General features: G+C 45.7%; 1 protein-coding gene across 1 annotated transcript in view; it reads left to right on the plus strand.

The window, feature by feature from the left end:
* Positions 1 to 17,009, plus strand: part of SMG1 (SMG1 nonsense mediated mRNA decay associated PI3K related kinase) — a 1,634,890-nt gene that overhangs the window by 472,380 nt on the left and 1,145,501 nt on the right. Inside the window, exon 21 of the mRNA XM_078665250.1 lies at positions 13,754 to 13,950. Within this exon, the coding sequence (XP_078521376.1) occupies positions 13,754 to 13,950 (197 nt within the window). The remainder of the gene's footprint in view (positions 1 to 13,753; positions 13,951 to 17,009) is intronic.

Consider the following 17,009-nt stretch of genomic DNA (forward strand, 5'->3'; position numbering starts at 1 on the left):
GAAAAATATTTCTAGTTAAAAACTTTTTACCTGAATGATTTTTTTCTGATACCTAAACATATATAAAGATATTTGCTATTTTTATTAATTGGTGTTGATCTCCTTTTTGAGTCGTGTGTCATTTATTGACCATTGTGTTTATTTTCAGGTGTCTTGTACGCCTCTGTGTTTAAACTAAGGCTTCCCGATCACACTATCACCTATCAGAGCATCTTGGGATTGTCATATCAAATCCCCTGTCCACTCATAAGGGAACCCCTGAACTCTTTACACAATATCTCATTTTGATCTATCAAATAACGGGCCAGCTTCCTACAATATCCAATTAATTTTTCTGCATCATAGAATCTCCATTAGTAGTCATAATACCTAAAATAATTCCCATGTTGGGTGCAGGAACCCTGGTCCTACGCCCATCCCCCAGTTAGGTCTGTGTGCGGCGTGGTGTTAGGTGCATTGCGTCAAACCCCCTGCGGAATGTTATGTTACAATATAAAGGGTGTCATTTTATGTAGGGCAGACCTACTGACAGTCAAAGGGCCACCAAAAAATGGGACTATTGCCCTTATCAAGGGGCCAACCCAAATAAAGCAAATCTAATGTTTTTGTCAAAAAATATCCAATAAGTTTAATCAAATGTGTTTTTTCAAAAATTCACACATTGAAATATATACAACAGTGATTCTCCTAAAAAGCAAATGTAGAGAAGCTGTGAGCTGAGTTAGCAGTTAGGGGAATAAGGGATGTTTTCATCCCTACTCTGTTTCTACTAGGGCATAGCCCAAAGGGGATCATCTCAGTTTGCCTCTGTTTGCACTCTTTGGGAATCCTGCACCATTCCACCGCCTTTTGCCTTCAGACTAAAAACACTTTTGTGTTGATGAGACATTTGCTATTCAGGGTTCTCATTTTTTTTTTTTATTCATATTTTTAGGGTTCTCATTTGAGGCATTTGTTGAACATGCTCAGATTGTAAAGACCCATCTATGCCGAGAGCAATCAGTTGCTGGGCTGAACGGGTACACACTCCAGTACAGTAATTTTACAATGTCCGTACAGTGCTGAAAGATAATCGTTAAACATTTAACTCAAAGGCAGTATTACACACTGATTTAAATCAATTAGATTTGGTTTTCCATCAGATAAGCATAATCCCATAAGGGATTTGCACCAAGGGTCACCACATATTCTCTTCAGAACTACTGCTCATTATGTCTTTGCTTTCCTGAACCGTAAGACCAGTTACTCTTCAGACCAGCTTTGTTGGATTCTGTCTGCACTTCTGGGATATACTCTTTTGCTCGATTGAGAAGAATGGTAAAAAGAAGGGAGTTAAAAAGAATGTTTGTTCTGCAAGTAGTCTGACAATGCCTGTGCCACAAATTGATTTGCCCTCTTGGGCTCTTCCCTGTAATTAAAGTATCTGATAGAGACTACTAGCTGCAGATTCCTTAACATAGAATTATCCCCAGGCGTGAGACCGTATCTAGAAAATCTTTTGCCCAGCAACACTTTGCGCCGGCATCTTACGACTCCGTCCTGACGTCCGCGTACGTGACGCCAGCGAGGTCACATAAGTCCCACCCCGGCGCGCCTGCGTCAGTTTTTTTTCCTTTGCCGCGTGCAACGTGAATCCGGATCATGCTCCTGGCCTGTTTTGGGCCTTTTTCCACTTTGCTTGCTGCGTGTGTGTGGGAACAGTGTGCGAATGCCTTCGGGTTTTAAGACGTGCTCGTCTTGTGCACGCCAGATGTCGGCGACGGATCCTCACCCCATCTGCATGTGGTGTTTGGGAGAACACCACGACTCCACTGATTATGAGGCGTGCCAGGAGATGAAACTGAAGTCCCGGCGGGAGCGCCGGATGAAACTTCTTTCAGCTGCATGTCATGGTCTGCGTCATCACCACGCCCGGCCCCTGTGGAGGGTTTTAGGTATCGCGACCTTAGTCTTCGACATCAGCCTTCTCCCAGGCCGCAAGGGCGTCGCTCACCTGTCGGTAAGTGTTGCAGCTTGTCCCCGAGGGCTGGTTCCCGGCCTGTTGGGGGGCGCGGGCTCGCCGCGGGTGGTGCGGCCCCGTGGGTCGTCCCCCTATCTGCCAATTCCTGGTGTGGTGCCGTTGGGGTGCGGCCCTTCGGGGGTCCCTCCTTCGGACCACAGCGCCTCTGCTTAACCGCAAACTCCCTGTGGTGTCGCGGGAGGTCGGCGGGACTCTGGTCGCACCCCCCAGTCCCACTCGGCCCTCAGGACAGACCGTGGCCTCGTCAGAGGTGACGCCGCTTAGGCGCCGGCGGCTGCTGGCCCTGGCGACGCCACAGGGGCTGACAGAGGGCCCTTCTCGTCCAATTACGGGCCGAGGTTGGCGCGGGATCCCTAGTCCCTTCGCCCCTCGACGCAGGCAGCTGCCTCGTTGGAGGTTGGGTCGACGCCTTTCCAGCGCCGTTCCTTCGCCGTGCCGGCTCCGGCCCAGCCCCGGTCTCCTGCGCCGAGCGCTGTGGCGGAGTCGTCCCGGTGTCTCCCCTGGCGTCAGACGACTATGTCCTGCCTCAGATTGCAGACTCTATGGCACCAGGCCGACGTCGGCGTGTTGGGTCATCCTCGGACGCCTCCTCTTCTCCTGAGGTTCGGCGCTTTCTGGTGTCATCCTCGCCGGAGACAGGCCGACGCGTCGTGGCTTTTTCCACCCGCGTCGTCTAAGGACGGCTCCTCACCGTGGCCTTCGTCATAGGCGCCCCTACTCCTCGGGCCCTCTCCCTCCTTTCCGGACCTGGCCCTTCCTTCCTCTGGTTGGCTTGTGGGATGGCCGCCTTAGCTTGCAGCCGTCAACTACTGAGGAGCTGCTCTCTCCACCGCGTGCCCTATGGAGCTGGGTGCTGCCTTTGCCCGTGCTGTTTCCACGGCTGTGGGAATTTTGCGCATGGGTGATCCTGCTGCCCATTTACCTGTGGATCATCTTCTGGAGGTCCTCCATCAAGGTTCTAGTGGTAGGGAGCTGCTGCTTCCTTTCGAGGGTTCCCTCCATTCTTCTCTTCTGGGGGCTTGGGGCCGCCCCCCCACGGGGGACCCGGTGCTCCAACACCTTCTGCATCGCCACCATCAAACGCTGCATGATCCTGTGTCTTTCCCTCCGCCCTTCTACCAGGGGCCCTCTTTTGCAGAATGCCTTCCCCTCTCTGCCACCGCTGTTGTCTCCCCCGTCGCGGGAGGCCCGCTGGCTTGATTCCTGGGGGCACAATATGTTCGCCTCCACTAGTGCGGCTCTGAGGACCCTTAACACTCTGCGTTTTGGCTAGGGCCACTTCTTGCTTGTGGGACTCGGCGGAGTCTCTTATGTCTGCTGCTTCTCAGGAGGGTGCCTGTGTTGATCTGCTGCACCATGTGTTGGATGGCTGGGAGCTGGCAGCGTTCATTCTTCGCTCCGCTCTGAACATCTGGGAGGTGCTTGGTCGTGCCATGGCTTCTTCGGTTGCTCTTCGTCGGCATGCCTGGCTTCGGGACAGTGTGTTCCCAGAGAAAGTTCGTGAACGGCTGGTGGACCTTCCTTTCGATGGCGCTCTTTTGTTCGACGCTTGCCTTCACTCTAACTCTTTCCTTAGAGTCTCTAGGTTGCTCTTCTTCCTAGGTGCTCCTCTTCATTGCTTGGGCCTTGGGGCTCTTGGTTGAGGTTCTTGATACCTTGAATAGGTGTGGGGCACCTTGGCCTCCTTTAGCCTTGCCCTTGTTTCTCCTGCTTCTTGCCGGCTGGCTGCCTCTCTTTTTGTCTTCCCGCATCCCCTCTGGGGTTGGGGGTCTTCTGGATGCAGGGGTTCCCCTTGCCTGGGGGGACAGGGTTCTTTCCCTGTCCGTTGGCCTCGTCCCCTGTGGGACTCTCTGGTATGGTCCTCCCGCGTACCTCCTTCCCCTTGGGTATGGCTAGGGTATCCTACGTTAAGGAATCTGCAGCTAGTAGTCTCTATCAGATGTATGAGTTACTTACCTTCGATAACGATGTATCTGGTAGAGACGATTCTAGCCGCAGATTCCTTTGGCTTGGTCTTCTGCACTCGCCTCCCTGTGGGTGGCTATGTCTTCTGTGAATGCATTCTTTCACTCTTTTTTTGACAGAATGTTGTCCTGTTATTAGTTCCAATTCCTCCCTTTTGGTCATTGGAGGATAGGTTTATAGGTGCTTCTGTGCCCTTACGCTCTGGATGCTCCAGGTTGGGGCTACCATCACCCCCTCTTCCCCCTTTCAGTGCTAGGGCTTCTGACCCTTATGCTTCTCTGCTGCCCTCTGGGTTGGGGTCTTTTGGCTGGGCCTCTGCCCTTGTTCCTTATGGGGGATGTCACATTCTGTGCTGGGGCCTGTACTGGGGCTTGTCGTTCCTTGGTTTTCCCGGACTGTTTCCCCTTCATTGTTATTGATTGGGATTGTAGACCTGCTACATGTTATAATGACATTTTTTCATATGCTCTTTGTCCCTGGGGGGTGGGGGGGGGGGGCGGCTATTTCCGTACTGGCAGGGTCCGCTGTTCATCGCGGTGCTCTGTTCTTTCTTCTTTTCCCTGCCCTTAGGTGTCAGGCACTGCCCCTTTTGGCGGTGTTCCTCACCATTCCTTGTCTGTTTCTGCTTTTTCGCACACTGTTCCTATACTGTCACAGTTTTTTTCTGGTGGCCCCGCGTTGTGGCGCGGAAAAATTCTCCGAAGAAAACTGACGTAGACGCGCCGGGGTGGGACTTACGTGACCTCGCTGCCGTCACGTACACGGCCATCGTCAGGGCGGAGACTCGTGATGCCGTCACCCCCGGCGCGCAGGGATGCTGGGCAAAAGATTTTCCGGATCCAGTCTCTCGCCTGTGGATAATTCTACGTTCAAGAATCTGCGGCTAGAATCGTCTCTACCAGATACATGGTTACCAAAGGTAAGTTACTCGTACTTTAGCTGTCCCAGGAGCCAGACATCTTGTACAACAAGGCTTCTCTCTACAAAGTTTCTACTCCCTGCATCTTGTAACTTTAGTTGAAGGTGCAATAGAAAAAGATTGAGCTTTTTCTTAAAATACTTGTTCGAGGCATATGAGCTGCAGATTCTACACTTTGCATTAGATAACCACCTGGTGTTGGGCTCGGATGATTGCATGTTTTCGTCTTGGAAGAAGTCTTTGTAGTCCCGAGATAGGGGACTCCTCCTTTGGACGATAGTGCGCATGGGCATCGGCTCCTTCCTTAGATTGTTTTTTTCTGCCATTGGGTTTGAATGAAACCTTTTCCGCTCCGGTTCGAAATCTACTTTTCAAGTACTTCGACGCGCAAAAATGTATTCAAACTTCACCAAACAATTTTCCATTCCAATAAACATCGACTAGACTTCGTCAGCTCGATTCCGGTCGTCGACGCGGGCCTTTGGGCCTACCCACGCCGTGCGGCCTACACCTCATGGAAAGGACGCCATTCAAAAGATGCCCCGAGTGTGGAGCAAAATTTCCACACAGTGACCATCATGAGGTCGGTAACCTGTGCTTATCGCCAGACTACGATGAATCCAGCTGCACAGCCTGTGCCTCCTTTCGATCGAAAAAGACCATTCGGTCAGCGCCGAAACCAGTGGATATCTTTGATGAAGGTCCATGTGTCCCGGAGGAAGATTCCGATGATCTCCAGATCGTATCCGAGGCAGATGACTCCGATGACTCCATACCTTCGAGTCAACATGTGAGTACCACTGCCCCTACCCCAGCCCAAACACCAAAACCGAAGGCAAAGGTCAACACTCCACCTGCGGGGCCCAGTGTAGACCGAAAAAACACTTTGAAAGCCCCGCCATCGAGCCCGGCTCAGAAGAAAATAATGAAGACTTCTGGTAGCTCCATACCGAGCAAACCGCATGTGCCGATACCACCTGCTCCCTCTGCACCGAAACAAAAAGGTCCCGGTTCCGAAAGACACTCCGAAACCGTCGACTCCGAGAGACAAAGCGGCTCCCAAAACAACGAAGCCTGTTTCCAATGCCCCGAAAACAGCTTCCACTCCGAAGCCGATACCCTCGATGCCAAAACAAACAAAGCCTGCTTCCGATCCTTCCAAGTCCACGAAACAGGCTTCGGCTCCAAAGACAATACCTTCGGTGGCAAAATCTACGCCAAAGGACTCAACATCAGCTCCTAAGGCTAAAGACAAGCAACAAACCTGTTCGGAACCGAAAAGATAGGCGCCGAAGGCTGTGCCTCAAGAAGAGGAGCTTTTCCAACCAGATCCTTTACAAAAAAGGATCTACATTGATCCAGAAACAGGACATGTTTCAACCACACCACACAGGAAGAGAACGTCAGATACAGCACCTACACCTCTAGTGCCTGTCAAGAAGGACTCTGCCACATCTCCTATGCAGCCTTATTCTCCTGTATCTCCTTCACCTGCTCTTCCTTTAAACATTTCACCACAAAATTCTCTTCCTCATTCTCCACAACATACACCTCCCCAGGATGCTGATGATGATGAGTATAGCATGGTGGGAGGGAGAGACCCAGATGACCCTTTTCCCTACCCAACAGGTTCACCAGACTGGGAGTATCCAAACCCACAGGATGTACCCGATATTCCTGACCCACATATATATATCCATCTAAACCTTCTCCTCCAGAAGACAATATTGGGTTTGGACACTTAATTAATAGGGCTGCCATCTATCACAATGTCACCATGCATTCAGATGAGGCAGAGTTTTTTACTAGACACTTTTGAACACTCTCACAAATCTGTTAAAATACTGCCAATGATTAAAGGAGTCATTAAACATGCACCAGAAGTGTTTAAATATCCTGTAAGAGCTAGAATCATAAACCCGAGGATAGAGAAAGTACAGAGCAGCTCCTGGGGATCCTGCCTACATTAAAGGACAGCTACCCTTAGACTCCCTAGTAGTTTCAAACGCTTGGAAAAGGGCAAATTCCCAAACATCAGGTGAACCACCACCTCCTGATAAAGAATAAAAGATCATAGATGCTTCAGGAAAAAGAATAGCTGCCCAAACTAGCAATACATGGTGCATCGCCTACACACAAAATACGACAGGGCTCACTATGATCAGCTAGAGAAGCTCTTACAACATCTACCTGACCAATATAGGACCCAGCCGTACAAAAGGGGGTGGTGATGGACGGAGCATCTGAACCAATCAAACACTCACTCCCAGTCAAAAGATCTGGGTTTAATCCATCACCGTTCTTTAGCCCATTCTGCCACCCCAGTTCAGACATGGCCATATGCAAATCAGTCTGACCCTGTGCCTCATGGGAACAGTCCAGCCCGAACTGCCAAGCCATGCCTTCCCTGGACCGGAAACAAGCTTCCTAGGACCGGTTTCTGGCATTTTAGCCGTCTTCAGCCAGGCTTGCTTGAATCCAGTGGCAAAGTGAGCAAGGGACTCACGTCTGAGCATACCCTGCCAACTTATGGCGAACAAAGCGGTACAAAAGAGGGTGGTGATGGACCGAGCATCTGAACCAAACAAACACTCACACCCAGTCAAAAGATCTGGGTTTAATCCATCACCGTTCTTTAGCCCACTTTGCCACCCCAGTTCAGACATGGCCATATGCAAATCAGTCTGACCCTGTGCCTCATGGGAACAGTCCATCCCGAACTGCCAAGCCACAAGCAGATGACCTCATACAAGAGGGTAAGCTTATATCAAATGTCTCCATTAAATGCGCACTAGATGTAGCAGACACTGCATCCAGAGCAATAAACACCAGTGTCCTGCTTAGACGTCACGCGTGGCTACGCATTTCAGGATTTAAGCAAGAGGTGCAAATTACTATCTTAAATCAACCATTCAACCAACAACAATTGTTTGGTCCAGAGGTAGACACAGCACTTGAAAAAATGAAGAAAGACACTGACACAGCCTAGTCTATGGGAGCTCTGCAGTCCACCCAAGCAAGAGGCTCCTTTCGTCGCTCCTTCTACAGAGAAGGCTCCAAACAAGCTGGAGCAGACAATTCAACTTCTTTTAAAACAAATACACAAACATCCTCTAATAAAGGATACTTGAGAGGGGGCTACAGAGGCAACAACAACAAAGGAAGAGGTCGAGGAAATAACAATAATCGAAGACAAAACAGTGACTTCCTTATGCTCCCCCAACAGCATTCCACTCCTGTAGGGCGCAGACGAACACAGTTCCTACCTGTCTGGAATATCATCACAACAGACAAGTGGGTAAGACAAATTATCCAGTATGGTTACTGCCTAGAGCTTACAGCTACCCCTCCACATATACCACCCAGACAGCGTCCTATGTCTACAGAACATCTAACGCTGCTCCAACAAGATTTTCTCTCATTGCTGCAAAAAGATGCAATAGAGCTAGTTCCGTTAAAACATCAAGGATCAGGGGTTTACTCACTCTATTTCCTAATACCCAAGAAGGACGGAAAACTAAGACCAATTTTAGACCTAAGGCCTCTCAATCTGTATATACACTCATATAATTTTCACATGATCACTTTACAAGTGCTCCCATTGTTGCAACAAGGCTATTTCCTAACCACACTAGACCTCAATGACGCCTACTTCCAGATTCCCATACATCCTTCTCACAGGAAGTATCTCAGATTTGTACTAGAAGGACAACACTATCAGTTCAAAGTCCTTCCATTCGGGGTCACAACTGCACCACGAGTGTTTACAAAGTGCCTAGCAGTAGTAGCAGCACATCTCCGAAGACAACATATCCACGTCTTCCCATACTTAGACGATTGGCTCATAAAAGCCAAGTCATTCAATCAGTTTGTCCAACACACATCTCAAACGATTCAAACACTGCACGACTTGGGGTTTACAATCAACTACACCAAGTCACATCTCCAGCCCTCTCATGTATATCAATACCTAGGGGCCACCGTAAACACCAATACAGCTCTAGCTTATTCCAGTCCAGCCAGGATACAGAGCATTCAAGCCTTAGTTACATGGTTTCAAAACCAACACTCTCTGCCAGCCAGAGTGTTCATGCAATTAATAGGCATGATGGCATCTTGCATTTTTATTGTACCATATGCAAGACTGCAAATGCTCCCATTGCAGGAATGTCTAGCACATCAGTGGAATCGGGCACAAGAAAAACTAACAGACCTGGTGTTTCTGGACAGCCGCACACATCGCTCTCTGCAGTGGTGGAACACGAAAAACTTGTCCAAAGGGTGACTGTTCCTCGATCCAGTTCCACAGATAGTACTGACAACAGACGCATCCCTGGCAGGATGGGGAGCACATCTGCTCCACCACACAACTCAGGGAAGATGGACCGCTCAACAAAAGGTGCTTCACATCAATCACCTAGAGTTGCTGGCAATTTACCTAGCACTGAAGTCCTTCCAAGTGCACATACAGAACAAAGCGGTCTTAATCCGGACGGACAACATGACAGCCAAGTAGTACATACAAAAACAAGGAGGCACACATTCCCTGCAACTGTCCCAGCTCGCACAAAACATTTGGAGATGGGCCATTCCACAAAAGATATATCTGCTCGCAGAACACCTTCCAGGAGTCCCAATCAGATAGCTGATCTGTTAAGTCGACACACACAACAGAGTCACGAATGGGAGCTACATCCGCAAGTTCTCCAACCATTCTGTTTGGCACAAATGAAAACGCAAAATGAACAACCTTCCACACCCGTTGTCCAATGGCAATGCGATATGGATGAACTGGTCAGGCAGATTTGCGTACGCTTTTCCGCCAATCCCACTAATACCACTAGTGGTACGCAAGCTCAGACAACAGTCTCTCAAACTGATCTTAATAGCTCCCACATGGGCATTCCAACCGTGGTTCACCACACTGCTAGAACTCTCTCTAGTTCCACACCAAAAATTGTCTCTGACACCATCCATGCTAACGCAGAACCATGGAGACATCAGGCTTCCAGATCCAAGTCAACTGAGTCTGGCAGTCTGGCTCCTGAAGTCTAAGAGTTTGGTTACCTTAACCTGCCACCAGACTGTATGAATATCATTAGGGAAGCGAGAAGACCTAATACTAGAGCTTGCTATGCTGCTCAATTGAAAAGATTTGCCATTTACTGCACTCATAATAAAATCGATCCTTTAGATGCTTCCATCCAAAATATTATCTGTTACCTTCTCCATTTACAGAGATGTAATCTAGCATATTCATCTATACGCTTACATCTTGCAGCCATTGCGGCATATCTACAAAACAGACAACACATGTCGTTGTTTAGAGTACCAGCAATAAAAGTTTTTATGGAAGGATTAAAAATAATTATTCCTCCTAGGTTACCACCCTCTCCAGTGTGGAACCTAAACATTGTTCTTACCAGGCTCATGGGACCCCCTTTTGAACCTTTACACAAATGTGAACTGCAATTTCTCACATGGAAAACAGCTTTCCTCATTGCTATTACCTCTCTTGGAAGAGTTAGTGAGATTCAAGCTTTCACTTTACAAGAACCATTCTTACAATTACACCGTAACAAAGTGGTGCTAAGGACTAATCCTAAATTCCTTCCTAAAGTAATTACTCCTTTTCATCTAAACCAATCTGTAGAGTTACCAGTGTTTTTTCAAAACCCAGAGACTGTAGCAGAGAGAGCTCTACACACACTTGATGTTAAAAGATCTCTTCTCTATTACATCGATAGGACCAAATCCTTTTCGCAAAACAAGGCAACTATTTGTAGCTTTCTCTCCACCACATAAAGGCAACCCCATTTCTAAGTCCGGAATTGCAAGGTGGATTGTTAAATGTATACAAATGTGCTATCACAAGGCAAAACTCACATTAACAGTTCCTCCTAGAGCGCACTCCACATGCAAATTAGGAGCCTCCATGGCTTTCTTAGGGAACATTCCCCTAGAAGACATCTGCAAGGCAGCAACATGGTCTACAGCACACACCTTAACTAAACACTATTGTGTTGATGTGCAAGCCAAGCAGCAAGCTGCAGTAGGCCAAGCTGTGCTCAAAACTCTCTTTCAAACTACTGCAATGGATACAGGTGACCACCGCTAGGGGAGACACTGCTGCACAATCGATGCAAAGTGTAGAATCTGCAGCTCATATGCCTCGAACGGAAAATGCTACTTATCAGTATGCATCTGTTCTTGGCATGTAGAGCTGCAGATTTCTACACACCCTCCCGCCTCCCCGGGACCTGTATCTGTTCCAGTTCATCTTAATTAGATATACACATATGGACATCCCTTCTTTCTTTCTACTAACTCCATCATTTCCCATCATGGCAAAAAACAATCTAAGAATAGAGCCCATGCCCATGTGCACTATCGTCCAAGGAAGGAGTCACCTATCTCGTGACTACAAAGACTTCTTCCAAGACGACAACAACATGCAATCATCCGAACTCAACACCAGGTAGCGATCTAATGCAAAGTGTAGAAATCTGCAGCTCTACATGCCAAGAACAGATGCATACTGTTAAGTAGCATTTTCCTTTCAGACCTTTGGAATGTGAGGGTGGGAAGGCATTGGGGCATTGAGGAAGCAGCCTGTGAAACTTTTCTTCTGATTCAGAGCACAGCTCAAACAGGCATGTTAGAGAAGTTAAGCCATCTGCACCAAAATTCAAGCTCTACCTACCTCTGTAGCAAGAATTCTGTCCCTCTGGAAAATCTCCTGTTAGTTGCAAGTTCTTGTGTGCTGTTCATTGGAGAACAGTAAATACCTGCATAAGTCCAATTCATACCCACTGTCAATGATTCCAGCTCCGCAAAAGTGCTACCTGTGGTATCCAGTTCAATAACACAAAGTATCCTTTGTGTGCAACAAATTCCCATCGAAAAAAAAGTTTGATTAAAAAGGGGCGAACACATCCTAATAAAAACCAATTCAGAATGCTTGCAAGAAATAACATCCTCCATTCCAAAATGAAACTTGATATGCACAGCAGACCTTGAGCATACCTCTTCAACATCCCAGCTCTAGGAAGGTTGAAACAGGGGCTCTGGCACCTTAAAAGAAGCAATGGAAAATCCACTTAGTGCACATTGTTTGTACCACATAAATTGGCTGTTTTGTGAATTGGAAACCCCTCTTCGTTTCACTGCTAAACATATTGTTACTTGGAGCTGTACTAGTTACAGCAGCAGCAGATATATTCAGGCTAGAGTAAAACTTTTCTTCTGCAAACATCTGCAGACTCAGTCTAGTGGGGTCAGTGTTGTGTACAATGGATGCTGCCTTCTTTTGGCTGGAGTACCTGGAGATTAATAGGAATGCATTGAGAATAAGTGACATTAAAATGTAGGTATTTAAGAGCCTTGGAAGATCAAAGTATGATCAGGTAGAAAGTCCATTACTCCATAAAGTGGAAGCACAGCATAGCAAAGCAAACCTATAAACACACTTTATTTGGAACAATTCTTTATCTGCAACAATTCTTTATCTGCATTAGAGAACCAAATATCTAAATGTTCAATGCAGCGTTCAACGCTGTATACCTTGCTGCATCAACAAAATCTAGTATAAGCAGAATTGCTACAGGCATAGGTAATCAAGCGAAGAAATCCCCAGGAGGAAAGGTACGGTTTGTAGGAATGAGAGGATGGATGGGAGGATGGAGAGTGAAAATGACACAAGATTATTTCTGAATGAAAAAGTAAGAGTTACTTAGTAAATGTGTGCAGACGTTTTGAAGTTGAACACAGGTCTTTTTTACTTGTTCTGCCTACACTCAAGGGGTAGAGCTGGACACATCTGTGGAATGCAGAAACATTACTAGAGCAGAATTAAGGGTCATTCTCTCATGGGGTCATATGTTTTGAAGGGTAAAAAATTATACATTAGGGTATTTAATGTGTTATTGAACTGTTTATGCCATTCACTCAAATTGTATTGTATTTTTTCCACCCAGACTATCTGTTGATTTTCATGAATAGATCAATTTTTCTTCCTAATTTGTAAGTAGTTGTTTGGGTCTTTTTATGCTAAGACATGGCTCTTCATCTCTTGATAGAACAATCCATGACAGGGATGACTGTTTATACAGCATGTTTGATGTTTTTCTGACATGGCTTATATAGTGCATTTGAACTGAGTGAATATGTTGCTGGCTGTCTACAGTAGTTAGACCAAAAGAGCAAACCTCAGCTGACCTCTATTTCTCTTCAGCATGATAGACTTACAGTTATACTGTTTATACCGAGTGATCTATCTAAAAAAAAATATTTGAGTATCTCTTTACTTGACAAGGATTGTTTCTCTAAGTGAAAAAAGGCATCAGAAAACAATAGTAATTCTGATTAGTTTCTTTGTGCTACTTAAGTCAATGAAGTGTCCCCATCTGTGGGCCTCTTTTTCTCAGCTCCCCCAAGCTAGATGCTTGCTAACTCCGTGAGCAGCAGATGAGTTGTTAAAGAAGCCGGTGAACACAGTGTGATGTGCAACTTTAGGAAGGACTGGGTATGTGGCACACTTGTTGATTCACACTTGTTGGTTGCTTGGTTTACCTTCTATATCTCATAGTTTTCAATTTATCCAAATGTCTTTAACGCTTGTATTTGTAAATACTGAGTTCTTGTCTTTATGTAGTAGTTTGATTCATTGCGAGTTGATGTTGAGTATATTATGTTCCATGAATGAGTGATATGTAGTCTCTGAGCTATTATTGATGAGAAGGTACCTATGTCTTCAAAATACCAATGAAGGGGTTATCTGAAACTTGAACCTATGAAAGAAAACTTATGAACACCAAGAGTGTGAATTAAAGTATTTCAATCTTTCACAGGAATCATTCGAGGACTTGCCGCACACACTGTTAACCCCGATCAAGATATAAGCCAATGGACAACTGCAGACAACGATGAAGGACACAGCAATAACCAGCTCAGAGTTGTTCTCCTATTACAATTTTTGGAGGACTTGGAGAAACTTATGTACAATGCTTACGAAGGATGCGCTAATGCACTAACTGCACCTCCGAAGGTTTGTGTAATGACTATAGCAACTGTTTAGCAAATCTAGATTTCCGTACATGGCCTGGGCTTTTGTTATTAAAACAATAGATTTATTTTCCTCCTGAATAATCAGTGTCTTGGAGGATGACATTGAGGTACAGATTAGACAGATGAGTGTGTCCCAGGCCGACGTGTGTCATCACTTTTGATGAAGGCATGCAGAAATTAAATAATGGGCCCACTTTAATTTCAGAGATCATCAGTGATCTGGCGAAAGGATGGGCTGTTGCTGGGACATTAGGAAAGGGAAAGGTGCTTTGGCTAAAATATGGAAGTTAGTTTGTGCCACTTGTTTCGATTATTGAGATTGTGACCTAAATAAAATTTCCATACACACCTAATTTTGCCATTGTAACACTGTTTTAATTACTTTTTTAAGAACTGTTGCTTTTGTCTTTTTAAGTCGTGTTCAGTGGCTAAAAGTGAAGTACAATCTTTTTGAAAATGTGAAGCAATCTATGTTGCAGCTAAAACGAGCAAAAAGCATAGAAAACCGAAGCAGCAGCAAAAAATTTAATAAGTCTAGCCTCCTCCAGAATTTCGTTAAGGTTATCATGTTAGTTGCATGGTATAAGTTTGCAGAATCTTCTGTGTGGATTATGATTAGCGGCTAGTCTATGCAGGGTGCAGTTGGATGTTCTGTGACGCATAAATTTGGTTGAGCTACCTATTAAAAGTGCATCAGTATTTATAACTTATTATTTCTTCAGGCATGGAACTGTTGATGGACATTGTTTTCTGGGAAATGCACAGATATTTACTAACTCTGCTTGCAGTGTATTTTGTCCACACACCTTACACACTACTGCACAGACAATGCTCCTGGACTTTGAAGTATTGGAATAGGTCATTACATTTAATGTTAGCTGCATTTAAACCCCATTGCATTTTAGCTATACTTTTCAGTGATGCTTTGGAAAAACACCATTGCTTCAAACTTTCTAATGCTTTCTCTGGAGAAGCGATGGTGAAGTGGACGGACCAACCCAAATCCCGCAGGCGGAGATCCTGCTTTCAAATATGGAATTGTGAAGCATAGGTTTAACTTTGTTTTGGAACACTTCACTTTCAAAATATTTGCTACATTGTGTTTGGCTTGGGGTTGTATTTTCTTTTTTCCCTGTTGGAGAAGCAGCTGCAGCTTTTTAGCCAACAGGTTTTGTGCAGATGTAATATAGTAACTTGGCTAAGAGGGAATGAGCAATTATTTTGCATGAGTATTTCAAAGTTTAATTGTGACAATGTGGATATTTTAAAAGTGTCTAAGCAGATTCTTGGTTTCTTAATTTATGACTGCATGATATTTTGTGACCTTTTTTCGTTTAATTATTGTTAGCTGCAAGCATGTTCATTTCATAAAGTGTCCCTACCCTGTTACTTTTCCCTAACTCCCAATCCTTTTCAAGGAAGATATTGTGTGCAGTAATCTGTGTTTCATTAAATTATAATGAGTGTGTGGAGACTGTATTTCTTCTCCCCTGTTGAAGATGCATGCAGTTCTCATAACTAAGTACCTTACCTTCATCATGTGTGTTATGTGTGAAACGAAGAGCTATCCCGATCCTCTTAGCCTTAGTGGGACACCTCAGCTAAGTCTCCCTGTGAAAGGAGACCCACCACATGCTTGGTACAGGGTATGATAGGCTACAGAAGGGGCACTGCTAATACTGGGATGACTGCTAATACTGTCATGACTGCTAATACTGTCCTCTGAAGGATCTGAGCACCTACTAAGTCCCTGGCTCTGATGACTCATCCTTCTGGAAAGGGTTTGTGGAGAATGCTAATAAACTGGCCTTTATTTATGTCATGTGTGATAAAACTCCCCTAGCATTCCAAATGTGTTGCCGCCTGCAGACTCCTCAGTCCATACTCATCTCAGATCTTGGTGTTGGCTCCATCTTAAATGGTTTCATACTGTAAATTTATTGCACCCTATTAAATAGTACTTATTGTTTTATGATAGTTAAATTAGGGGCCCACTTCCTGCTCACCAATGTGAGACTTTTTGGGTCCTGGGTCCCTCAATAGATACTTGGCATTATTATCATGGGATATTGTTGTTTACCATACTAGTTTCTTAGGGTAACAAATATTATTGACTCCAATTGTATACCGTTTCTCACTTGAGCTTGTCATGCAAAGTTATTGAAGTCCCGACTTAATCTAAGAGATAGTGGGGTTTGGAAACTCAGATGAACAGGACGCCTTAAATAACTCCATGTTCGAGGCATATGAGCTGCAGATCACACACTGTGCATAGATCGCCATCTGGTGTTGGGCCAGGATGTTTGCACTTTGATGTTGTCCTGGAAAAGTCTTTGGAAGTCATGAGATAGGTGATTCCTCCTTTGGACCATAGCGCGCATGGGCATCGGCTCCATCTTCATATTGTTTTTTTCCGCCATTGGGCTCAGATGTGTTTATCGCGCTCCAGTTCTTTGCCGTTACCAATCCAACTTTCGACGCAACCCTTCACCCTATTCTCCGGTATTGTTTTCGATCGCAATCCCTAGTCAACGAGCATCTCTACAAGCCAAAGACCTCAATTCAGATTTTCGACGAAGGCCTACGGGCCTACTAAGGCCAAGATATCTGGCTCATGGAAAGGACTCCATTTAAAAAGTGTCCTCAATGTGAGCCTCCTTCAGCTCCAAGAAAATTATTCGGGATCGTCGAGCTCAAAGAACCATGGCTCGATCATCGATGTCCAAGACATCTTCCAAGAGGGCGTCGACGTACCAGAACAGGAACGAGTCGAAGAAGGCCTTCTCAGCGCTTCTGAAGCCCAGGACTCTGACGTCGAGGACAGCACTCCAGGGCAGCGGGTCTTAAGTAGTGATGTCGACCCTGTCCCCTGTCTCCTTTGTTCTAGCAGCTCAACATTTAATGCCTTGTGATGCTAGATCCCTATTTTGTGCGTTGTAGTTTAGTTAGATAGCACAGATATTACTCTAAGGTGTCCAGAAAAAAATGCACACAGAAATATATATACTCCTCTACAATTCCAATTTCATTCTTACAGAA

Source organism: Lissotriton helveticus, chromosome 10 (assembly GCF_964261635.1).
Source record: "Lissotriton helveticus chromosome 10, aLisHel1.1, whole genome shotgun sequence".
Taxonomy (NCBI): domain Eukaryota; kingdom Metazoa; phylum Chordata; class Amphibia; order Caudata; family Salamandridae; genus Lissotriton; species Lissotriton helveticus.